We start from the raw sequence: 26,989 nt of genomic DNA, 5'->3' as shown, positions 1-26,989 counted from the left end.
TTCGGGCCTAGACCCTTCTCTCCTTATTTAAGTTCATTCTGAAGCAAAGACATGTCTCGCTTTCAACTGAATTTGAAATTCTACCATACTATATGGTCACTCAGCCCTCATGGTTCTTTTACAACAAGACTGTTAATCAGCCCTTTTTCATTGCATAATATTAGGGCTAAAATAGCATTTCCTTCAACTGGGGCCTGAACATACTACTCTAGAAAACTCATCCCTAACACATTCCACAAACTAATCCTTCACAGTTTTATTACTGGTTTTAACCAGTCTATATACAGATCGAAGTCACCCATGATAACTGCCCATGCTATATGCTTCACTCATTTTTTGAGTAACATCATGCCTCACATTATTACTATCACTTGGTGGCCTCTAAATAACTCCAACCAAGGTCTGCAACCCGTTTCTTAGTCCCATCCACATTCTAAACACTGGTCTTCCCATTGAGATCCTCCCAGATCCTGAGGAACTTGTACCAGGTGGATGCTGAAAGGAACAAAAACAAAGTTGCTGGAAAAGCTCAGCAGGTCTGGCAGCATCTGTGAAGGAGAAAACAGAGTTAACGTTTCGGGTCTGGTGACCCTTCCTCAGAACTGAAGGTGGCTGGGAAAACGTCAGTTTATACGCAGCTACTTTGTTTTTGTTCCTGATTTACAGCATCCGCAGTTCTTTTGGTTTGGATGCTGAAAAGATGTTGCCTTTATTGGGAGAAACTAGAACTAGAGGTCACAGCTTAAAAATAAGGAGTGGCCCATTAAAAACAGAGAATATTTTTTTTCTCTCAGAGGTTTAAGTTTTTGGAATTCCATTCCTTAAACGGCTGTGGATGAAGAATCTTTAATTTTTTTTTTTAAAGGCAGCGGTAGGTAAATGTTGATTGAATTTTTTTATCCCCTTGGCAAAGTCAGATCAGCCATGAATGGCAGAGCAGGCTTAAAGGGCTGAATGGCCTACTCTTGTCCCTTGTTTGTATGTTCACTTACCAGTCCTATTCCCTGTTTTTAATGCAACTCAACTCCTTTTCTTTTTTAAAAAATGGAAGGTTCTGAGGAAGGGTCATTGGACCCGAAACATTAACTCTGATTTTTTCTTCACAGATGCTACCAGACCTGCTGCATTTTTCAGTAACTGCCGCTTTTGTTTCTTTTCCTTCTTGTCTATTCTTCATAAACATCGAATATGCCATATCTTAATCCTCAGTCTTTTATCCAGCATCTTGTCAAGTTCTTTTATATAATTCAGTAAACGAACTTCTACTGCATATCTCACTAATTGAGTCAGGAGTCATACAGCAGTGAAACAGGCCCTTTGGCCCAAACCGGTCTATGCTGACCATGGTGCCCACTCAGCTAGTTCCAATTGTCTGCATTTGGTCCATATCCCTCTAAACTCTTCCCATCCATGTACTTGTCCAAATGTTTTTTAAATGTTGCTATTGTACCTGGCTCAACCACTTTCTCTGGCAGTCCATTCCATACACACACCGCTCTCTGTGTGAAGAAGTTGCCCCGCAGGTCCTTCCTAAATCTTTCCCCTCTCACCTTAAACCTATTCCCTCTAAGGTTTCAATTCCCCATCGCTGGGAAAACAGACCATATGCATTCACCCTATCTATGCCCTTCATGATTTTATATACCTCAATAAGGTCACCCCTCAATCTCCTACATTCCAAGGAATAAAGTCCTATCCTGGCCAACCCCTCACTATAACTCAGGCCTACTAGTCCTGGCAACATTCTTGTAAATCTTTTTTGCACACTTTCCAGTTTAATTAGGTTTTTCCCATAACAGGGTGATCAAAACTGTACACAATACTCCAAGTGTGGCCTCACCAACAACTTATACAACTGTAACATGACATCCCAACTCCAATACTCAATGCCTTGACCAATGAAGGCCAGCATGCTAAATGCCTTCTTCACCACCCTGTCTACCTGTGACACTGCTTTCAACGAACTGTGTACTTGTCTTCCTAAGTCCCTCTGTTCCACAACACTCCTCAGGGCCTTACCATTTACTGCACAAGTCCTGCCTTGGTTTGACTTTCCAAAGTGCAACACCTCACGCTTATCTGCATGGAATTGCATTTGCCAATCCTCAGCCCACTTCCCTCTCTGATCAAGATCACTTGATAATTTTTGATAATCTTCCTCGCTATCAACAATACCCCCTAATTTTGTATCATCTGCAAACTTACTAATCATGCCTTGTACATTCACATACAGATCACTTATGTAAATAACCAATAAGAAAGGACCAGCACCGACCCCTGTGGCACACCATGAGTCACAGAATTGTCTCAAAAAAACATTAATTACAAATTTAAGGTTATGTCATTCACAAATCAATATTAGCTGATTTTCCCTACTAAATTAGCACTAACTTTATCTTCTGCTATGGTAGAAACTTATCCCATGACAACATCTGACAATGAATGCCAGATCAGGCTCTTAGGGCTGACTGGATGGACAGCTTCTTCCCTTCTGTTATCAGACTAATGAACAGACCTTTCAAATGAGAGTTGACTTTTCTCTGCACCTTCTCTGTAGCTGTAACACTATATTCTGCCTTCTGTTCTATTACCCTGATGTACTTACATAAGATATAATTTGCCTGTATAGTACACAAAACAATACTTTTCACTGTATTTCCGTTAGTGACAATAATAAATCAAATCCTGCACCAATTTTCGATATGTCTATAGAAGAGAAAGGTAGACATTAGGTGGGACATCACAGCAAAACTAGTTGTAGATGGGGAGCTTGAGGGATACCCTGTTGGGCGAGAAAGGGCTAGGACAATTGATACCAGAGAAGCATAAGGGGTACATTGTTAGGTGAGAAAGGACTGGAATAATTGATACTGTTCCTAAGAAAAGAGGAAAAAAGAATGTGTTGATAGAGATTTTCAAGATGGTGAGAGCACTGCTTGATGATGGACACAGGAAAGGTTCCAGACTGATATCCTCAGTGATTACCTGAGGAAAAAGAAACACTTAAAAATAAATACAGCTGGCTATGTTTTCTTCCTTTATTCTCTGCCCAACCCTTTAGCCTACTACTGGTGACCAGGCTCTCAGCAAGTCTCAAGTGGCAACAGCAGAGAGAAGGAGTCACATCGCATCAGAATGATAGAATCTCAAGCTCTAAGGCAGATGCAAATATAAGCAGCCGTTTTATGTCCATATTTTGTGTCAGAATAACATGACAAGAGTTTTTGCCCCTCTCAATTCACAGAACTGCCCTTTGTAGCAATTACAGATAATGCAAATAAAATGTACATACCCAGGGTTCATTTCCAACCACGTATCCAGTTGGACTGCTTTTGGAGCATCAGCTCCCTGAAGAACTTTTCCAGTTTCAACATGAATAACTTTGACTGGCAAATCACTCATCTGGCTGCTTTCATCCAAAAGCTTAAACAAATATGAAAGTCTTAATTCATAAATTCAAATCAATAAAGGGACCGCACAATAATAAGTTAAACATTATTAAGAAATTTCTGACATTTTTTTGATCTTTGGAATCTTGGAAGGCTGCTAAAACATATGTACTAAAGTGCATTAAACTCCTGACTGGTTAAAGAAATGTGTACTATTTGATTCATACATAAAAGAAAAAAAACTTTGAATTTAATAAAATGCTACAATACAATCTTTTCCTTCGCTCTTGGGTTCAAATCCAACCCAAATTTACACAATGGAGGTTTCTTCAGTGCAATTTATTTTACAGCGTAATTTCAGGTATTCAACAACAGCACAAGTCGCAAAAAAATGGCAGTTTCGTGAACAGAATAATAACTGTAGAAAATATTGTAGTTAAGAGAAACTTGTTGGAGATTAGAAAATGATGCATCCATGGTAGTGTACAGGAATGATCACAAATATAAGTGATCGTTCTGCCTGATCTCAGTGTGTTCGAAATTTTCTTCTTCTTCTTCTTTAACTAGTAATGGTCTGGTCATTACCGCACACAGAATATTTATAATAACTGATGTACATCTAGGTTTAGCACCTTTAAGTATGCTGCACAGGCAGTAAGTGGGACAACTGTCTAGGAATCATTTCTTTCTCCAGAATTAACGGAGGGTGTCACTTCCACAGATGTTTGATAAAATAAAATCCTTTTCTTCCCCCTCCGTCACGAATTGGACACTGCCAGAAATAGCAGCCATATTGCTTCCATCTCATCACCAAAGGACAAAAGAAATTGACACACTTTAAATAATGGAAGGAAAGACTACTTCCCAACAGAGTCTCCAATCAGAAAAGGTTCCTACTCAGGTTGGGGAAGTGGCGACAAAGCAAATATCAAGCTGGTGGATTCCCCACCCCTCAAATGACATGGACTGTTGTAATGTTGAATATTGTTATGTTGATTCATGTTAAAATGCTCCAATATTTTTCAGCAAGAACCTTCACACCTGTATCATCTAAGATTTGCCAGACAGACAGGTCCTCAAAACGTTTTTTGTTTTGACTTCACTCATCAAAACAAAAAAACAGAAATCAAATGTCAAACCATCGCAACAAGTTGCAATTCAGAAGAAAAGTTGCTAATTAGTTGGCAATACAACTCTGATTATCCGAGGCAATGCCACAAAGTAAACAACTGAAAAAACTATACGTTTCACAAAACCCCAGTAAAATCAAAGGTACAGACAGTGAAAATATTCTTTTTGCTTGTCAGGAAGAGGTCCCTGCACATGAACGCACATCACTTTTAGTAAGCATAAATGAGCTACGTTACAAGTTCATCAAATTATCTTAAATTGACTGTTAGTGCAACTATCATATAATGCTGCCCTGTTACAGAATCACATCCAACAGCACGTGTTTTGTTTTGGAATTTGCAAGTGCAGTCTGGTTGTGTAGTCTGTGCTTTACCCAAGAAAGGATCTGTGAAATTTGCTATTTTAATTTGACCAGCCAATCAAAAGGAAATACATATCTGCCATTGCACCGGCACGGAAATTCATATTTGATAGATGGATGATTTTTAGACTGGTGTCACATCCTGTTCATGGAAATTTTTGTTTTCTTCTTCTTTATTCATTAAGAGGAGGAGGATATTACTGGCTAGGCCAGAGGGTAGTTATGAGTCAACCACATTGCTGTGGGTCTGGAGTCACATGTAGGCCGGACCAGTTGGCAGTTTCCTTCCCTAAAGGACATTAGTGAACTGGATGGGTTTTTCCAACAATTGGCAATGGATTCATGGTCAGCATTAGACTCTTAATTCCAAATATTTATTGAATTCAAATTCCACCATCTGCTGTGACAGGATTCAAACCCAAGTCCCCAGAACATTACCCAAGTCTCTGGATTAACAGCGATAATGCCACTAGGCCATTGCATCCTAATATGAATAGCTGCTGAATACCATATGAATAGCTATTGCACAGCACAGCTTGAAACTGCCTGCTTAACCTGTTCACATTTTGAGATAATTTGCCTTTCCAGCTAATTTAAGGCAAATGGGCATTTTTCATGTCTTGACAGTGGTGCCCTTTAGTCATTTGAGAGCTTGCATGATACAGTGTCAATGATCTTATAGGATAGCTAGCAACCTCAGAACGGCTTTGATGTGCTCAATTCCTGCAACAAGCTTTCAATTTGAGCAAGTAACTAGGGTCCTATTTAAAAGACTGTTGATAAAGCCAATCTTGATAATGCCTGAAGCTATACAAATCCTAAATGTACATTAACTGGTGAACACTGGCTTTCAGTGGACAATACTGAAAAAACACATTAATGGGTTGCTCGATTATGAAATCCAAGAAAGACAGAGCTCCACCGCAAAAAGTGAATCTGAACATGGAATATGTAAGGAAACCCTTACAAGTGGCTGCAGATTCAAAGACTACAAATATATCAACTACATATCAGAAATAGGCACAGGATAGGAGTTAAGGGTTCAGTCCGTTAAAGCGTGATTCTGCGACTGGGTAGAACCTGTTAAGTGTTAATAACAGCATGAACAACCAATTTAAGATTAAAACAGAGAACAAAATACTGTGGAAGCTGGAGACACGAGACAAAAACTGGGAGTGCTGGAGACCCTGAAGAAACTCATACTGGATACACAATATTAACTGTGCTGCTGGACTCGCCGAGATTCTACAGCACTTTGTTTTTATTTCCGATTTCTAGCATTTGCAGCACCCTGCTGATAATCAGTAAGCTCATGGATATGTTTAAATCAACTTGTTTAGACACTGCTGGATAGATGGGACTTGAACCCAGATCTCTGGCCCAGGGATAGGATCAGTTAAAGAGCCCACTCAGCTGAGCTCATTATACGTTTCATTTTCACTTGCTAGAAGTTGTTGCAAGCTCCTGTTCTCTTCAAACAGAAGGAAAAACGTTCAAGCCTTGCACTTTTTGCGAAGTACCCGGGAGCTTGGTGAGTTTATATTTCCCTAATTCTTTCTCCACAGCAAAGCTTTAGCTTAAGTCAATTTGTCAACCAATGAGTACACTTTTCTCTTGTAGTATAACTGTTGTGACCATTTGAAATTTAGTATTCTTGTTTCTCTTTTTCGGCAATATCTAAGGAACCCCTGCTGAGGGTTAGTGAACTGGCAAACCAATGGCTTGCATTTCCTCTCAAGTTTTAGGCTAACAACTAAAAATAAAAATTGACTATTAAACTGTCAAAAAACTACTTGCCTAGCCATATTAATATTCCATGCACTGCATGAAATCTTATTGTAAAATGTCTGTAAGCAGGGACGTAAGTAACTCACCTCTCCATCAGGAGCGAGGGTAGTACTTGCTCCTTCTGCAGCTTCTTCAGTTTTCTATTGATTTTGGAAAAAAAGGATAAAAAGATATTATTAGACAGAAATGTTATAAAGAGAGACAGCATTTGATAATTTGAACCATGGGACTATAACATTTGCCTCAATAGGAAGAGCCAAACATAATTCTTACAATACTTCCATAAGTCAATCAATACACTGAAATGTACGATTAAAATTGGATTTGCTGCTATTATTACCAATTTCAAAGTAAAAATAAAAGCCAGAACGCATCTTAGAAAGCACAGTGAATTTTTATATTGATCTGTAATTCTTCAAACTATTGGATAATATGATTGAAGAAGGTAGTGTTAAAAGAAAAAAACAGTACATAGAACAATACAGGCCCTTCGGCCCACGATGTTGTGCCGACCTACTATCCTACTAAGATCAATCTACCCTGCATACAGGGACAAAAATCAACTTCATATTTCAAGTTAAATGACTACAAAAATAATCGTCTATGTACACGGCATACATGCATTTGGTTTAATAGATAATACAAACCTTCTTTTTCTTCTTCTTTTTCTTCTTCTCTTTAGCAGCCTGGGCAGCCTTATGCTCATAAACCAGTTTAGTAAGACTCGCAACATACTCATCTGTTTGCTGAAGCAAGTATGCTAGTCGTTTATCTTTTTTCTGGTCAATTAGTTTACGATACCCTTCTTCATCTTCTGCCTGTTTTTGGAAAATTACCAAGTTAATTTACAAAGCTCACGTGGTATTCATTTCACACAAAAAAAGGACATTCAGCACAATAGGCCCATGCCAGTACTTGTGATCCAAACAAAACTTCCTCACTTAAACTTCTCAAAATAGCCTTTCCCCCTGATTTAGCAAATTACTTCAACAAAGCCCTGCAGTACCAAGTTCCACATTCTAATTGTTCCCAAAGTAGTTTTGCCTGAAGAGCCTCCTAGCGGCTGTTTTGTAATTATGGCCCTGGTTTCAGTCTCTATCTGCAATGGAAATACCTTCACTACAAATCCATTAAACACATTCATAATAGGACCTTTGAGATTATTATCCAGTCTTACTTTTCTCGAGAAAAAGCCCAAGGCTGTCCTACAAGGTTTAAACCTTTTTGCTCTGGTGTCACTGTAGTAAATTTTTTAAACCTTCACCAATGCCTCTAATTTCCCAATACATAATGAGATGATCAGAATGGCTCACAACACTCTAAGTATCATCTAACTGATATTTTAATTTATCCTAACTAATCTACTTTTCAGTTCTGTCCCACCATAAAACAAGTTTGCTGAATGGTTTACACTTTAGAATAGCATTAGCCTGCTTTGGTCTTTTCAGTGATTGGATATCCATACCCTAGATACCATTACTTCTCTATTTACTTACCAAAACCATGCCCCCGCCACCGCCATATACTTCCTGCTATAATGTATCACCACCCCTCATTTATACTGCAGTTCATTTGCCAGATAAATTATATATCCATTCTGCAATGTTAATATCATCTTGTATTTTGTAGCATTCCTTCAGTACTAACTATGCAGCAACTTGGTGCCATTGACAAATTCTGCACCTTCAACTCCAGAGTCCACATTGTCAGCATAGTGAACAGCAGTTTCAGCACCAAGCTTTGTGGAACACCACATCCCATCTTTTGCCTGAACAAAGAAATGCCTTTAAATCTTTAGTCCCTTGCTTTGTTTTCAGATTATTAAATCTTTCTGTTGCTTGCCTCCTTGAAGCTACCATGTTCAGGTCTCATGACATGTAGTGTCTTATTAAAAGTCTTTTCAAAATAAACTTTTTAAAAAAAATCTCTATTGCATTAGTCTGGTCAACGTTGTTACATCTACAAAAGAAGTTCAATGAATTTGGTCAAGCATGACCTCCCTTTTGAAATCTGTGCCAGTTATTCCATTATATTATTAGTTTCAAAATGTTTTACGAGGTGAGGAGGTCACCACAAATTCTCTACCTGAGCGAAGTTCAAGAAGAAATGTTTGAATAAAGATTTCATAATCTTTCCTACAACCTACATTTAGAAAATTGTTTTTTGTTTAAAATATACATCAGAATTTGATGGGGTCAGCTTCTGGATTTGCCATACTTGCACCAAAATGACAGAATGTTAACACAGATTAATAAAAAGACATCATCCAAAATATGGATAAACCAGATACTACAAGTGAAATATTATAAAACTGTAGCCACAAATGCTTTCTAAATTTGGACCTCAGAGCTCAGAATAAGATTAGTTTTTGTTACAGCAATTAAATCCAACCCCTTTTCTGGTATCAGAACTATACACCAATGGTTTCTGCATTCAAATGCTTATTTTACGCAGGATTTCTGCTGCTCTGAACATGTATAATTAAATAGATTCCACTGCAACAGAATAATACAACCACCAAAGAACTTATTAAACATTACCATCAGCCTCCTCATTCTTTCTTTCTCAATCCTTTCTGTTTCCTTCTTCTGCTCACGTTCAGTGTTGGCATGCCAAGTACCAATTGCTCTGGAAAGTTTCTGAATTTTTCCAGTAACTGAACGATGATACTCCTTGAAGTCTTTAGCATGCTGCAGTATACTGTTCAGATATTCCTAAAACACATAAATTATTGAAGAAACATATTTAAGTGTAGTGTCAGCATATCCCTTGAGAACAACAGTATCTAAAGTAAGCTAGAGGCAAACAGCAAGGCCATATCAAGAGCAAATTAGAGGAATTATCTTCTGTTTTGTTCTGGTTTGGGATAAAATTGATCAGTGATCACCCAATATATATTAATTGGCATGATTATGACACAGATTAGGTTTTGATCATGATTAATCGTTAACAACGCAACGCATAGTGTAAGATCAAAGAAGAATTTCCTTTTTTTTATAGAATCCCTACAGTGTGGAAACAGGCCCTTCGGCCCAACCAGTCCACACCAAACCGCAGAGCATCCCGCCCAGACCCATCCCCCTACAAACCACCTAATCTACACATCCCTGACACTATGGGCAATTTAGTACTGCCAATCCACCTAGCCTGCACATCTTTGGACTGTGGGAGGAAAATCGGAGCACCTGGAGGAAATCCACGCAGACACAGGGAGGATGTGCAAACTCCACACAGACAGTCGCCTGAGGGTGGAATCGAACCTGGGTCCCTGGCAGTATGAGGCAGCAGTGCTAGCTAACCACTGTGCCACCGTGCTGCTTTAGTACAGACTGAACTATAAATACCAGCCTGGAAACCACAACTCAATTTAAGATGTCTAGATTAAATGGTTGAAACATCACAACACATTGCAGCAACCTGGAATTACGCAAAGCAGAACAGGAGCACTTGTATGGAGTGTTTAAAAGGAATGGATACCCAAAAAGCACAATCTGCTACCCCTACCCCACCAACAGACCACAACAAGACGACACAACATGGCCATTCACACTAGTCAGCCTACCATACATCAGGGATGTATCAGAGATGGCCATAAGACTACTCAGACCCCTAGGTATCAGGGTGTCCCATAAACCAACAACCACCCTGCGACAGCTACTGACAAACGTAAAGGACCCCATACCCACAACTAATAAAACTAATGTAACATAGAAAATACCATGCAAGGACTGTGAGAAACATTACATAGGACAAAATGGAAGAAAACCGACAATACAAATACACGAACATCAACTAGCCACCAAGAGACACGACCAGTTCTCACTGGTCTCAATACACATGGACAAAGAAGGACAAAAATTTGACTGAGACAACACATCCATAATAGCACAAGCCAAACAGAGACATGTCAGGGAATTCCTGGAGGCCTGGCATTCCGACTGGAACTCCGTCAACAAACTGGACCCAATATACAAACCACTGAAAAACAGAACCGGAAGTGACGCCAACCACCCCAGCAAACTGAGGCATATAAACAACAAGCAGGACAGAACACCAACGCTTTACCGGAGGCACGCCGGCAATGTTACCTAGCAGGGTGATGAAAAGTCTGCAACCAAACACACCGGCTCGGTGACTATTTGGAGACTATTTTCCTTTAAAAACCAAAAGTACTGCAGATGCTGTAAACCAGAAAGAAAAACAGAAATTGCTGGAAAAGCTCAGCAGGTCCTGCAGCATCTATGGAGAGAAATCAGAGTTAAAGTTTTGGGTCGACTGACCTTCCCTCAGAACTCTATTTTGCTTTACCTACTTTACTCATACAGTTGGATCAATTATAATTTCAAAGAAGACGAGATGCATACCTGATGTTTCTGCCTGCGCTTGCGCTCTTGCTCGATCTTCTGCTGCTTCTCCAGCTTTTCTGTGATACGAGCCTCTCTTAATGATTGCCGTTTACTACGTTTGTAGGCCTTCACATTGAGTGCTGTCTCCAGAGTGGTGTCACGGCGCATACAGGCAACCACTTCTTGCCTCAGCTGTTATTCAGGAAATGAAAAATAAATTATTATCCCAGTTTTTGTTTTAAACACAGTCTATTACAAAACAGAGATTAGTGTAGCAAAATGGCACTGAGTTAGAAGAACAGCCATGAATGATTTAAATGGCAGGGAACGTTTGATGAATTGAAATGGTTGATTCCTGTTTTAATGCTCCTAGATAACTTGTGATCTAGTTAGTTTTACACCTTCCCAAGTTCTCATTGGTCAGTCAGTTGGAAATATAAAATCACACTTTAGAGATTTGCAGTCATTAATGAACAAACATACAACCATTCTACACCCATGGAAGCTTATAGGTCTTAATACAAATTTGAAGATTGACTGGTTCAGTATTCAGAAGGTATGAAAAATAAATGTTGCATTTAAGTCAGGTCTGCAATATAGCTTGTATTTGAGGCTGACAAGATGCTTAAATCAGCATTGGTAATTAAAGTCAAGGCTGTCAATGTATCTGAGCTGCACTATACCAGGTCAATCACTTGCCAGCTTAGTAACATTACAGTGCACATCAGCACTGAAAACGCTCACCACAGTAGTTCAGTACAGGTTAGCCAAATGCCTAAACTGCACAATGCACTGTAAATCCTCCAGGTTAAAGACTTGTCACTGCACAGACGTGAGCTCAAATGTAGTGATTTGAAATGATCTGGATGCATTGCCTGAACAGTTGGTGAGAAGATGTTGAATGAACTGTCAAAAGGGAAAAGAAATACTAAAATTCTAAAGAAAGGGCAGGGAAAGGCTGAATGAATAACACTTTCAGAAAGAGTCAGAACAGGCATGATTGGGTGACATTTCCTGCATCATTCTACGATTGCATGTACACAAACCTGCCGTTGGAAGTTCAGTAGTCGAAGGGCTTTTAACTCAACAGTAGCTTTATTGCGTAAATCTGGTGGCAAAGAACCAGGTAAGTTTTCAAGCTCTTGAATACGATGAGCAATTCGAGCTTGAAGTCTTAATGAAAAGAAAATTAAAGTTAATTATAAAATTAAACGTGAAGTGGTTCAGATTCAGAGAACATATAGCTTAATAATAAGCGATTTTTGGAAGTTTAAGTTAAAAATGATTTTGAAACTTGAATGTTCTAAAGTGTTTTGTACATCTTTACTATCTTATTCATCTAATACATCTTAGACAGAACATGTAATACAGAACCATGCATTTACCTAATTAGTCTATGCTGGTGTTATTCTCTACCACTCCATTTATCTCACCTCAATTATTCAGTACACCTCTGTTAACATCCATGCCCTTATCTCTCTAGTTTCCCGTTGAAAGCATCAAGTATTTGCTTCAATTCTGACATACGGTAGATCAATACACATTCAAACTACACAACAGTAGAGAAATTTCTCCTCATTTTTCTGCTATTAACTATTTTATGATTGCTATTGTTTTGGATTCTCCCACTAGTGATCTATTCTCTCCATATCTCATAGGGGGAGGCAATAGCATAGTGGCATTGTCACTGGATTAGTAATTCAGAGACACAGGCTAATGCTCTGGCAACATAGAACATAGAACATTACAGCGCAGTACAGGCCCTTCGGCCCTCGATGTTGCGCCGACCTGTGAAACCAATCTGAAGCCCATCTAACCTAAACTATTCCATTATCATCCATATGTTTATGCAATGACCATTTAAATGCCCTTAAAGTGGGCGAGTCTACTATTTTTGCAGGCAGGGCATTCCACGCCCTTACTACTCTCTGAGTAAAGAACCTACCTCTGACATCTGTCCTATATCTATCACCCCTCAATTTAAAGCTATGTCCCCTCGTGCTAGCCATCACCATCCGAGGAAAAAGGCTCCCACTGTCCACCCTATCTAATCCTCTGATCATCTTGTATGTCTCTATCAAGTCACCTCTTAACCTTCTTCTCTCTAACGAGAACAGCCTCAAAACCCTCAGCCTTTCCTCATAAGACCTTCCCTCCATACCAGGCAACATCCTGGTAAAAAAAAAACAGGGGCTTGAATCGCAACATTGTAGATGCCAAAATTTTAACTTAATAACAAATCTGAAATTTAAGATAAAAGCTGGTCTAACGGTGATCATGTAACTATTGTTGACTGTAAAAACCCATCCAGTTCATTAATGTCCTTTAGCAAAGGAAATCTGCTGGTTCGGGTCTGGACTGAGAGACTCGTAACCGCCCTCTTAAATGCCCACATCCCATGGAAGAATAAAAACAAATCTATTCTGTCTAAAAGATTACCTTTTTTCTAAAGAAAAGACCAGCTGATAAGGACATTTTAAAATAAATAAACTAAGGAAGTATTAATAATATCTATATTATTAAAGCTGAATAAATAATTAAACTATTTTAGAATTCTCGTCATTGCAACAGCATGTATTACATTAATTCAGATTCTTCAGGTTAGTGGATTTCTTCAAACCTGCTTGCCAAGGAATGCTACTAGCATTTGATTTTTTTTCAACAACATATAGTTTATGAGGATTGAATCATTAGAAAAGTTACCAAAACTCCCAAACCTTTTAATGGTACTGGACTATTCAGAAAAAGTAAATACAAAGAGAAATTACAATTTTTTTATTGGCAGTAGGAACAAAGTTTAGGCAAGCACATAGATAACAAGCAAAAAGCAGTCTGAAGAGTACAAAATATAGGTACATTGAAATCAGGAGCAGGAGTAGGCCATTCAGACCTTTGAGCCTGCTCCACTATTCAACATGATCACGCTGATCATCCAACTCAGTGCCTTGTCCCAGTTGTTTCCCTTAACCATTTCATCCCTTTAGCCCCTAGAACTATATCTAACTCCTTCTTGAAAACATTCAATGTTTTGGCCTCAAGTGCTTTCTGGGGCAGAGAATTCCACAGGCTCACCATTCTTTAGATGAAGCAATTTCTCCACATCTCAGCCCTAAATGACCTTCCCTGTATCCTCAGTTCTGCACTCTCCAGTCATCAGAAACATCCTTCCTGCATTTATTCTAATTAATTCAGTCACTCTTCATAAGTCAGCCCTATCAACCAGGAATCAATCAATCATTCTGGTAAACTTTTGATGCACTCCGTCGATAGCCAGAACATCATTTCCCAGATTAGACGACCAATACTCTACACAATTTTCTTGGTGTCTTCTCAACAAAAACCTATATTGTTGAGTAAGGCATCTCTGCTCTGTACTTGAATCCTCTCACTAAGAAGGCCAACATACCATCTAACTTCTTTACCACCTGTTGCACCTGCATGCTTCCTTTCAGTGACTGGTATACAAGGATACCCAGATCTTGTTGCAACTCCCCCTTTCCCAACCTATTGCCATTCAGATAATAATCTGCCTTCCTGATTTTGCTAATAAAGTGGATAACCACACATTTCTCCAGATTATACTTCACCTACTATGAACGTACTCACTCACTTAACATGTGCAAAACACAGTGAAGCATTTGCATCCTCCTCACAGTTCACCCTCACATCCAGCTTTGTGTCACGTTTACAGAAAAACAAAACTCTATAAAACAGCTGATTAGCATACCTAAACCAGATAATCCTAAAACAGATTACTGTTCAAAAAGCAGGCTTAGGGGGTCACACAGCTGCCTCACAGCACCAGAGACCCAGGTTCGATTCGGGTGACTGACTGTGCGGAGTTTGCACATTCTCCTGTCGTCTGCGTAGGTTTCCTCTGGGTGCTGCAGTTTCCTCCCACAGTCCAAAGATATGCAGGGTAGGTGGATTAGCCATGGGAATTGAGGGGGAGGGGGAAGAGAGTTGGGTCTGGGTGGATTAGCCATGGGAATTGAGGGGGAGGGGGAAAAGAGTTGGGTCTGGGTGGGGTGCTCTTCGGAGGGTTGGTATGGATTCTGGGCCGAATGGCCAGTTTCCATATGATATGGATTCTATGAAACAGCTAACTGACCCCCATATTAAACGGTGCAACTCACCTGTACTCACGTTCTTGAAGAATTTCAACAGGATCCAGTCCCTGTGGTTTCTGGATGGGCGTTATACGGTTTTGCTTCTGATGAATTTGGATAGTAGGTGAAGGCTGGACAACAGGCTGTTGTGACAGTGAAGCCCCTGGACCAGATGGAGTGGCTTGTACAGCCGGTGCAGGTGAAGGTCTTCCACAAGTAGCCTGAGTAGGCATTTTTTGAGGCGTATTAGGAATGCCCATCTCATTAACTTGACCTAAACAAAAAATTAAATTCCAATGAAAAAGTGGTCAAGGTGTTACACAACGAAAAATACAGTGCAATAGATAAAGCATCCATTCTAACTCAAATTAACTGTCAGCTTGATCTTCATTTTATTTAGTTTAAATATCTTTTTTTGAACTACTGCATGTCTCAATTGGTTCATCTGCTATTACAGCAAAGATTAAAAGCAGATGTATAGATAGAGAATGAAGAGAAAGTACCTTCATCTACTACCTAATGCCTTTAGTAATGGAAGAACAAACTCATCTAGTTATCCCATCCTAGGAAAGCATAGTTGTAAAGTGATACAAGTATCATTTACTTCACTTTTTATTGCATTGCACAATATACCAAGACTAATTTGCCTTCAGCAGATTGAGAGATTAAATTCAGTTAAATTCTTTTTCAACGTATTCTTTTAATGGCTAAAATAGGACATGGTTAATGGAAGGATAAGAATGGGAAGGAGTAGAAGCAAACAGACAGATATTTCCTAGTTTGGTTTGTCTAAACATATTTTATTTGCATTGATTGACGATGAAGAACACTAATCTATGAAAGTGAAGCAATATGAAAGTTTCTAAAGTATTTACAGAAATAGAATAATTATACAACACCAAAATAGACTATATTACCTATAAAAGACATTCATTCAGCAGGACCATCAGTAAGCATCTGGTTTAGATTTTTAGATTTAGACTTTATTGTCATGTGTACTCAAGTACAAACATACAGGAGTACAGTGAAAAAAAGTGTACAACCTGTGCTCCAAGTGCACCTCAATGAATAAACAGGAATTTCTCACGAGCAATTTATTAAAACCAATGATTCCAGAAGTGCACGAAGCACAAATCAACAGATAAATTTAAGAAACTGATTCAATAATAGTTAATTTTACATTTTAAAATGTATCAAACATAATTAACTGTGTCTTGAATAATTACAGCATTTATGTAGTATAAAAACATCAATTAATCTGGAAGATTTACTTACCCTCTGTCCAGGGTTTGGGAACATTAGGAACATGCCCTTGCATTATTTGTGAGGGCCCTACAGCCTGACCAGCCATTGAATGCATGCCCATGTCTAAAAATTAAGAAATGTACGTTGAAAATGTCTTACTCCAGACCTTAAACTCGAGGAAAAATGTCCTCACTTATAAAGGAGAGTAAAATATTAAGTAAACTCATATCATTATCACACACAATAAAACACAGGTTTGTAAATTTTGTTAAGTCATACCAGAATGCAATCTGCTTTTGGATAAATTGTAAATTATTGATTAATCTACATAGGTTATGACCATTCTTGATAAGTTAATTGGTGTTCGGTCAAAGGAAGGAAGAAAAAGGCATATGGACAACTTATAGTGGCATTGTACCTTTAAGAAATTTCTATTTATTGTAGTCATTTTGCTCAGGTGATGTTTTACTAATTGCTCTGCTTCACTGCATAGAAGGTCCCTTGGTTCATTAACTAGCAATTCAAGGGGTTAAGACAAAAAAAATTGTAATTATCTACACATACCCTTCATGTTTCCAAAGCTGTTTACAGCCATTGAAATGGAGCAAAATCGCTGGACTTATATTTAAAAAATGCAGCACCCAACTTACACACAGCTAGATCCCACAAACATCATCAAGATACACTGTCAAACTGAAGCAAAATATTGCTGATGCTAGAAACCTAAAAATAAAAAACAGAAAATACTGGAAAAACTCAGCTGGTCTGGTAATGTGGAGAGAGAATGAGAGTTAACATTTCGAATCCGCTATACCTCTTCCTCCAAACCTTCAGTTTCAAGACAAACTGCTTTTTAAAAATATATATGTGATGTTGGTTGATGGGTAATTATTGGTCAGCACATCAAGAAAACTGCTCCACTCTTTTGAAAAGTGACATGGAGAGCTGGGGAAAGAGGATGGGTATGAACTGGCCTGGAAAATCAGGCTGTCTGAAGGCATCACTGGGTCCTGACACCTTAATAATGTGGTTAGAGTTTCACTGGGAGGGAGGAACCGGCAACACAACCACTTCAATTAATTGATGTTGAATTCATTAGAATGGGAGCAACCATTAGCAATTTCCAAATGGGAAACACAAAGGGTCTGGGATATGTTTGCGCATAACTGTCAGGAACACAGCAGGAAGCTATTAGTATTCTTGACTACAGTGTGGAAAAATTGCATGGGGGGGGGTGAGGTGGTGGGGGGAGAGATATAAACTCAGCCCCTCAAATAGCAGCATAAAATTGCCATCTTGACAGGGGCTCTTGTAATCTAGTGGTAGGGTCCCTATCTCTGGGCCAGAAGGCAGAGGTTCAACTCTGCCTGCTCCAAAGGTGCATCATTATACATCTGAACAGGTTGATTAAAAACATCTAAAGTTGCTATATCTAAAGCTGAACGGCCTTTTTTTTTGTGTTTTGGGATGCGAGTGTTGCTGACAGTACCACATGTATTGCACATCTCTAATTGACTCTGAACTGCCCTCTCAGCAACCACATTATTGTGGGTGTGCAGTCACATACAGGTAAGACCAGGTAAGAATGACAGAGTTCCTTTCCAATAAAAGGCAGCAGTGAATCAGACAGGTCTTTACGACAGTCAACAGTTGCTACATGGGTCACTGTTAATCTAACTTATTACTCCTGATTATTTTTTTTAAAAAAGTGAGCAAAATTTCACCATCTGCCAAGGTGCGATTCAAACCCATATTTTCAGGACGTTAGCCTGGGGCTCTGGATTAGTCCAATGACATTATCTCTACTTTCCTTAAGGAATAAGTATACACAGTCTCCTGTGAAGAATGGGAGAGTGTTATCATCCACGGTCACTATACACCATGCCGGCTTGGTCTGATTTATTGGGAACTCTTCTTCGAGATGGGGGAAGAGTACAGCTCCAGTATCCAGTACAGCCTGAAGCCAGACCTCAAAAGGAGGCATTAGAAAAACATGAGGCTATCAGATTCAGCTACCAGACCACCAGGGTCCTCTGCTCTCCTTGTTCATCCATTTTCCAAAACCAGTGGCAAGTCCAGTCACGGCATTATTTACATTTTAAATCATCCCTCCATGCTTAGTTCCCATCAGCATCTTATGGCCCTAACTGGCATGAACCGATTCTAGATCAACTACTGGCTGGCATTTGAAAACTGCACTGTGCCACTGATGTGGTGCAGAAAGGCACCTGGAAATGTTCTGGACACAGGTTCTTTATTCCAGAATAAATTTCAGCCCTGATCTTTTTTTAACATTCAAATAGGAGTACAGGCAGAGTTTCAATTTAAAAACTTACGTAAAAGACAGCACCTCTGACAATTCAATATTTCCTCAGCATTGCATACCTGCCAGCCTAGACTGTACAGATATGTACAATAATATAATGGATCACAATGCTCAAATTCTACAATGGAGATCACACCAAGAAACTTTCACTTCAGAGACTGAAGACCCAATGAGCTAAGGCTAACACCACATCAAAAATAATACTAATGACTCTAAGAGACTCTTTCAAATGAGAATGAAGAGTAGTTTAATTGGTAACTTTACTGGTGGCTTTTCAACTTTTTCCAATGAACAGAAGGTGTGACTGGTATTTAGTGTCTGTCCTTATTTAATCACCTCCTGTATAAACAAACAGGTGTGCATCAAATTAGCCTGATAGTAATTTATATCCAGGCTAACTTGGGCATTAAGATATCAATAACTGCATTTGTGCACAATTTTGCAGATGCCATCAACAGAAACCCTTCAACTGTTGGCTCAAGGACAGAGTTCCAACTTTCTCATCACTGTTCCTCTTCCAGTAAAATCAGGGACACATTCTACCACAGCTCAACATCAGCTTCACGATTGTGGGTTTCACACAGGATCATAGAGATTTCTCCCCATTATAAAGAGATAACCGATTATATACAGATTATGGCACCACTCCACAATCATGGGGCATGGCCAAGAGGCAGGCTTCCATGAAATATCACAGCTGGCACAGGAGGAACTGAACCCTAGCTCCCCCGTGAATATCTCACATCAGCTAAGCAATCCCTAACCTCGGTTATCCAATCTTGCTTCTAAAAGAAATTTTGCTGTAAAGTTAAAATATCAAATGAATAAAAAGTTCAAGTTACAGTTAGAGTCACTAGTGGTAGCATAAATTTGGCAAAAGTCCTATTAAAAAGCATTATATATCTTTCCCATTAACTGCTTACCCACATGCCAAACAAGCTATTAACACCAGTATTTGTGAGTTAATCACCATTATAGGAAGCCTAGTACAATAACAATTTTAAGATGCTAAATTGATTAAAGTTTAAGTAAGTTAGACTCTTGGTTTCAGAAAAATTTCAAGTCTCAGCTTCAACTTCACAGTCAACTGAAGGACGTAACTTTACAAGTTCCCTTTAATAAATCATAGGCTAGAGAAAATGTTCTAACGCACAGTTGCGCCAAAACCAGGCAATAGAAGCAGAAATATATGAGCCCTAACCATAACATTTTTGGTCTAAAGGCAATAATAATAAATTGCTGGAAATATTAAATGACCTTCAGCTGTAGTTATAGTCATAATAAAAATGCAGAAAACTTTTCTCATTTAGTATTATTGAGCCTTTCAATTCAGGATGTATTATAACAATGAGTGCTAAAACCCCTTCCATGCTACAAAAACTGTGTGGAATCAAAAGCTTGCCAAGTTACATTACCAATCTAAGAAGTTTAGTGCAAAGGTCACAAAAACTTGTTCTTCAATCAAATCAGCATTAGACATGCTTTACACTTGTGAACATTTTCCATGTGTTCACTGTGAATATATCTAGCCTTCCCTGTCAGCAGTCATAACTGAAGGAACATCACATAAAGTACATACGTGGGGCTGGAGTTTCTACAAAGCTGTGCAGGCTATTCCAAAATTGGCCAAACCAACACAAAAGAATTTCAAGTTCAAATGATTTGGTATTTTTTTTGAGCTGGTGCAAAAGCTGAGCGCCTAATCCCATCCACAACCAGTGTTCTAGTGCAAGAGAAAACAACATTAATGTTTTAATTTTGAAAAACAGCCATTTAAAAGTAAGTGTTTTTATATAGCTATTGACTTGCATTTTTAAAATGCAAGTTATATGTGCTAGATTGACTAGAATTGTGATAAGCCTATTTTTAGCTTAATAAAACTGCAAACATTTCAAGGAACTTTTAATGTAACTGGTTAAAATTGTGCAACATCAAATCAAAGCTAAAAAGGTACAATAACCAAATGTGAATTGACTTAAGCCATAAAGCTGGGAAAAATTGATTTAAGGTTAAAAGCTGAAACTTCAAAGAATCAGAAAAAGGAGGAAAAACAAAATATGCAAACCATGTGTCTACAGAACAGTAAACACATGGAAAACATTTACAGCTGTAAAGCATACCTAATTCCCAATTGATTCAAGTATGAATTTTGTGACCTTTGCACCAAGTGTCATTATTTCTTATTTAGCACATACTTAGCAAACCTAGTTTTGTGAAAGTCTTAGTTGTAAAAGATGTCAAGCCACAATGCATGTTTGTGCTTGAAAATTCAGTGTCTATTCTGCATCAGTCTTATTGAAAGACCCAAGTTAAATTGATAAAGATGATAGATTACATATTTTTAAACGGAAACCTGCAAGGTGATCCTTTATTCATTAACAGGATAAGGGCGTCGCTGACCAGGCAACATTTATTGCCCATCCCTAATTGCCCAGACGGCAGTTGAGAGTCAACCACATTGCTGTGGGTCTGGAGTCACATGTAGGCCAGACCAGGTAAGGATGGCAGTTTACTTCCCTAAAGGACATGAGTTTTTCCGACAATTGACAATGGATTCACAGTCATCACTAGATTCTTAATTGCAGATATTTATTGAATTCAAATTCCACCATTTGTCGTGGCGGGATTCAAACCCGGGTCCAGAATATTATCTGGGTCTCTGGATTAACAGTCTAGCGATAATACCATTAGACCATCACCTCCCCAATAATTATGTGATAATTAGTCTAAACAAATCTCCTGTTAATAACACTAAAAACCAAAAACAACTCAAATGGTCTGAGCTTAAATGCACCAATAACGCACATATAACTAATCACTTCAATATTTGACACCATCGGTATATGACTATCATTCACTGTAGGACTCAAATCAAAGGCATACAAGCTCGCAAACTGGATGCTATTTCAATGTACTTTTGTTACTTCTTAAATGCATATATCCATATTCAGAAAAGCACATACACCTTTTGGTTAAAAAATGCAAAATTAAAGGTATCAAAATCAATTTTCAATGCGCATTACAACTGCTGCTTACAGTTACACAGATCCTCAAAGATGACATTTTGGATATCTGGTAAGATACTGAAATCCAGATTTAGAATTTAGATCAAAATTCAATTTTAAAAAAAGTAGAAACTCTTTTTCATCTAAAAATAATGGCTGTCGCACTTCAATATAGAAACACATCCCACTATACTTAATGGAGATATTGGCATGTAGCCAAAATCAAACACAAAGAGAGATAGCAGGTCACTGCAGGGAAAAATACAAAGGTTCAGTTAAGATTCAATAAGCCTGGTTAATTTAAACAATTAGGATTTGACCCTCCTGAAATATGCCTTTAATTACATAGTAGTAGTCATGTTTACAAGAAAAAAGTCCAATTTACATGGAGGGCAGTTTCAGAATATTATATGATGCAGTGTATTGTCTTATGGAGTTGCCAAATCTCACCAGTCATCTCTTACAGTGCCAAAATTGTACCTCCCTTGCAAAATTGCTTCCCTACAGAGCGAGATTGCATCTGTCAATCATTCTTCTCTTACAATCCAGCTTCACTCAAACAGAAATCACCTCAACATAGTCCATCTCCAAACAAGATTTCTATCCCCTTTTCTCACCCCTACTCAGCAAAAAAGAATTCTCTCTTCTTCGAAACCCTTCTCAATCGGCCTTGTCAATGTTTCACTTTTTAAACATGTATATGCAGCAGTCCCTAGGTTGTTAACGGGTTTTGTTCTGGAGTCCGTTTCCAAGTACGAATGCAATGCAAGACAATGTAAAGCTGTTGTTATAAGTACAGGAAACGTTCAAATGTCGGATCTTTGAAATTACACTCCTGTATGAGATTGCATTCATAAGTATAGGCATTCATAAATCAGATGTTTGTAATTAGGGACCTCCTGTATCCTCTTCCCTACTCCATCTCTTCTAATGCAAGTCTCTCTTTAGTCTTTCCTTGGGTTACAGCACAACCAAAATTGAAATCAAATTTGATCTGTGTACCCAAATATTCCTGCATACTACTTCACAAACTTTGCTTGGTACGGAAGTAGGTAAAGAAACAAAGCAAGTTTCTGCAAAAGGTCCCCCACCCACAAACAGATTTTCTGCTGTGTTTACATATTGCTGACGAAAATGACCCACAAAAGAAACAGAAATTAGGAGAGTAAGCTCTACAGAAGCTTTATTGCTGATAGCCATGGGGATTAGAGTCATGAAATCCTACACATGCAGAAAGCAGATGATCAGCATATGGTTCCTCCAGGCAGTTTGCTGTTACAACAGCACAATAACAAACTTTGGAACATTGTTTTAGTGATACAAGGTGAAGGAAAAGGGGAAAAGCATGACTATAAAGTGGGTCCTAGAAATTCTTCTGCTCAATACAAAAAAGCCTTCAGGATATGTAAAAAACTGCTATTCTATCATTTGCCAGGAGATGCATTTAGATGTTCAGAAACCTGGCAGCTTGCATCATACTGTGAATGTAAAGCAGGGAAGGTGCTGGAGCCAAGTTTAGATTATGAGTAACTGCAATAATTTTTTTTTGCTAGTTTATACAAGTGTGAATGAGGGGTTGCCACGATGCCCATGTTTTGTAGAATGTGAATGCGCAGCTTTTTTCTTCTTGGAGGTATACAATTACTGATAAAATTAAAATTTTGGAATGAATGGTTGAGGTACAAAATGATGAACAAAAATAAAAACATAAATTAAGTCAATTAATTTGATTTTCTAGTTAAAGCACTCAAAGATTCAGGACTAAATTATTACAGGACTGGTCCCTTAACTACTTTGTTGATTTCTCCTTCAAAATTATCTGCAATTGTTCATTTAATTCAGAAAATGAACTTTTACAGGGTCCACAATGGTGTGAACATGATTGGCAATATCTTCACAGTACTGTTTAAAAGTAGCCATGGGCCAGCTTACATAAGTACTTAGCATTAGTGCTAAGATGAAATTTACTTATTTTATTATTTTCTTAACAGTACTTGGTAGCACTGGTGGAAAAAGATTTTGTCAAAGTGTGTCATGTACTCATCAGAACAATTTACAGGAATATGGATTCTCTGGGAAGAATCAACATTTAGACTGCAGGAGGACAGTGCTGATTGATTGGCAAGTGGGCTCTGACTGGTGGAAGTATTGCCATGAATAATGCACCAATGAATGATGGTTGACAGTTAATTTCCAGATTTTGTTTAAATTTTATAACAGGCTGGTTAACTTGGATTGATCAGGACATTGCTGTGAGAAGTAAACCAGTGGATGGTTGTCACCTATTGAAGTTGAAACAGACACAGTGCACATATATGTTCTTTATGTCTGCAAAAGTGTGTATTGAAGAATAAAGCCAACAACACAGCTTTAATCCCCACACCAGCTGTGGTAACTCATGGAGGCCCTGCATCCTCAACTTACCCCATGCTTGTGAAGTGGTTACCCTCATGTTATACATAACCATTTCGATACAAGGTGTCTAGACATTCAACATAAAAGTTCTGAATGTCTAGATTATCGGAAGTCGAAATTTCAACTTTTAAAGACAACTAGGTATAGAAGTTGAGATAACAAGGTGAAGAGCTGGATGAACTCAGCAGGCCAGGCAGCATCAGAGGAGCAGGAAAGCTGACATTTCGGGACTGGACCCTTCTTCAGAAAATGAAGTTTTCATTTTCTGAAATTTTTCAGTTCTACCAAAGAATTCAAATCATACTTTAACGCCTGAAAATAGCCTTAAACAGTATTAATTAGTTTTCAAAAAAATTGACAATTGATTCTAAATGTACTCTTTCCATTTAAAAGCAGTAACGAAATGCATACTTACTAGGTGGTCTGTTGTAAGCAATGGGAGCTACTTGCTGTTGCATACTGGGTAGTGATCGCTTCCCCTGAACAGCTAGTTGCAGATTATCTGGTAATGGTTGTCCTCTAGCAAGCATTTTGTAGGCCAGAATTTGAGCCCTCAATTGATGAAGTTGAACTGGATTGAATGGTGAAGGACCTCTGTTCTGCTGGCTCATGACCTGAGGATCTCCTTGCAACATTGGTGCAACTTGGGTTGGTGGAATCTGAGGAGGAGTAGGGCCACCAGCTGACATTGGGCTCGGAACATGCTCTGGTACACTCATAGGAGATGGATGAGGAGACAGATAACCTGCATGGAAAAATGACATTTTGTAATCGGATTTTAAACACAAACATCGAACACTAAATTTCTGCACCATTACCTTTGGGATACACTGGAAGATCTGTGATATCTTTCAAGGGAGTGCATTATTCTGTCTGCATCCCACAATAACTGAACTTACTAGCTTCCAGTCATGAAGGATTCAATTCACTCAGAACTTAAGAACTAATTTAGAAAGGCCAAGATCTGATCTGCTCTATTTGTTAACCATTTTAAGATTTCTGGAGGCAATATTCTGCCTTCTGGGCTTCGTCAACAGGAATTTTGGGTACTTAGTGTTGTTTTCTCTTCCAATGTTGCTCTATTACAATTTAATCATGACTTTAATCTTATTGCATCCGAGTTACTCTTTCCAACTGCTTCTACCAGTTATCCTCTTCTGTATTTCTCTCTGCATTTAATTGTTGCCTGCCATTTGCTCCTAATAATTCTGTGATTTCAATCTGTCCAGTTACATCCAGTTATCTACACAATGTGAGCAGAGCCACAGGAATCGGAATCAAAAAAGTGTAAAGCTGAAAAAGATTAAGCAGGCAGGCAACAGGGAACTAAAGGAATGAAGGAGTGGTAAAGTGTGCAACGGCTTGAAGCCGTTTCCTTCAGTGGTGAGAGGATTTGGAGAGAATAAAATGACTTGTCAGTATATATGTTTTTGGTCTGTTTAATATTCATGTTCACTTTGAGCCATAACTTTTGGGTTCACAGTTAGATCCAGAAAAGAGCAGGAATGGCTGTGTCCACTGATGGAGCTTAGGCTGCTGTTCTGGGATAAAGCTTGGATAAGGCAGTAGACAGGAACAGCAAATGAGCATGACTGCAGGCTTTTTACTGAATTGTGCAAGTGTGTTGTTTTCCAAGATACATGACCGGTTCATAGAATCCCTACATATATTCTCCTAGTGTGGAAGCAGGCCATTCAGCCCATCGCGTCCACACTCAACCTCCGAAGAGCATCCCACCCAGATCCAGACCCTTACTCTATCCCTGTAACCCTGCATTCCCCATGGCAAACCCACCTAATCTACACATCTCTGGACACTATGGACAATTTACCATGGCCAATCCACCTAACCTGCACATCTTTGGACTGTGGGAAGAAACCCACACAGACAGAGAGAATGTGCAAACTCCACACAGACAGACAGTCACCCGAGGGTGGAATCGAACCCGGGTCCCTGGTGCTGTGAAGCAGCAGTGCTAACCACTGATCCACTGTGTCGCGAATGAGGAATCTTTTCAGCAGCTACATATGAAATTTGTCACATGGAGGGTGAACTGGCAACACCTTTTCCAAGTTAATGCTCAGTAAGTGTTACTGTCTGATATGATTCGATGGTAAAGTTCATCATGCAGAACATCAATGTTTTAGGCTTAAAAGCTAAATCAGCCTCAATTAAAAGCTAACAAGTCAGCCGTAGAGCAACTTGAATGCAGCTTAAAATCATGAAGGGTGTACATCACATGTCCACTGTGAATGTCAAGCACATCAAACTAAAATTGGTGTCCTGACTGAGCACTGTGACAAGAAAGTAGATTATGAATTTAGATATTGAAGCTTTGCACTATTCCTACTTCATTCTTCTGGGGATTTTATTTTTAATGAGAAACATACCCACAATGATTAGATACCTTATTTTGAAACAAAAATGTATTTAAATTTCTTTCAACAACACTCTTTAAAAGCACAGCTTGTATTTTGCTAATTAATTCTAGTCAATACAGTTTTACAATTTAAATTGCATTCATAAAGAGAAAGAATTGTATTTATTTAGCACTTCATCACTGTTCTCACAAATGCCTCCAAGCTTTACCTTCATATATGAACTTTAAAGCAATTCAAACAAACATAATGAATGCTATTTGAAATAAAATATTACTTGTGAATAAACCAAATTGAGTTGGGGAAGAAGAAAGAGTAGAACTTCAATCCAGTTACAAGAGGTGGGAGCAGGAGTGGAAATTATCAGAGCAGATTGTGCAAAATCACAGGATATATCATTGAAGATCTCACTGTAGCAAATTACTAGTCTTTATTATGCATGGCCGGTCACAGCCTCTCACCAATGAGATCCAAAATCAGTGGGTGTTTTGGGGGG

The 26,989-nt window shown here is 38.6% G+C and overlaps 1 protein-coding gene across 4 annotated transcripts in view; it reads right to left on the bottom strand.

Annotated features, from left to right (window-relative positions):
* smarca2 (SWI/SNF related, matrix associated, actin dependent regulator of chromatin, subfamily a, member 2) overlaps positions 1-26,989 on the bottom strand; it is a 107,781-nt gene that overhangs the window by 69,748 nt on the left and 11,044 nt on the right. For all 4 annotated transcript variants that reach the window (XM_048594541.1, XM_048594552.1, XM_048594548.1 and 1 more), the window contains exons 3-11: positions 24,531-24,860; positions 16,400-16,492; positions 15,152-15,398; positions 12,062-12,188; positions 11,034-11,207; positions 9,210-9,383; positions 7,317-7,487; positions 6,756-6,809; positions 3,293-3,423 (exon numbers count right to left, since the gene is read on the bottom strand). In XM_048594541.1, the coding sequence (XP_048450498.1) occupies positions 3,293-3,423; positions 6,756-6,809; positions 7,317-7,487; positions 9,210-9,383; positions 11,034-11,207; positions 12,062-12,188; positions 15,152-15,398; positions 16,400-16,492; positions 24,531-24,860 (1,501 nt within the window). The remainder of the gene's footprint in view (positions 1-3,292; positions 3,424-6,755; positions 6,810-7,316; positions 7,488-9,209; positions 9,384-11,033; positions 11,208-12,061; positions 12,189-15,151; positions 15,399-16,399; positions 16,493-24,530; positions 24,861-26,989) is intronic.

This window comes from Rhincodon typus, chromosome 3, assembly GCF_021869965.1.
Source record: "Rhincodon typus isolate 14 chromosome 3, sRhiTyp1.1, whole genome shotgun sequence".
NCBI classification, from domain to species: domain Eukaryota; kingdom Metazoa; phylum Chordata; class Chondrichthyes; order Orectolobiformes; family Rhincodontidae; genus Rhincodon; species Rhincodon typus.
Note: the sequence above shows the minus strand (reverse complement) of the source record. Positions and strands in the feature narration are given on the sequence as shown.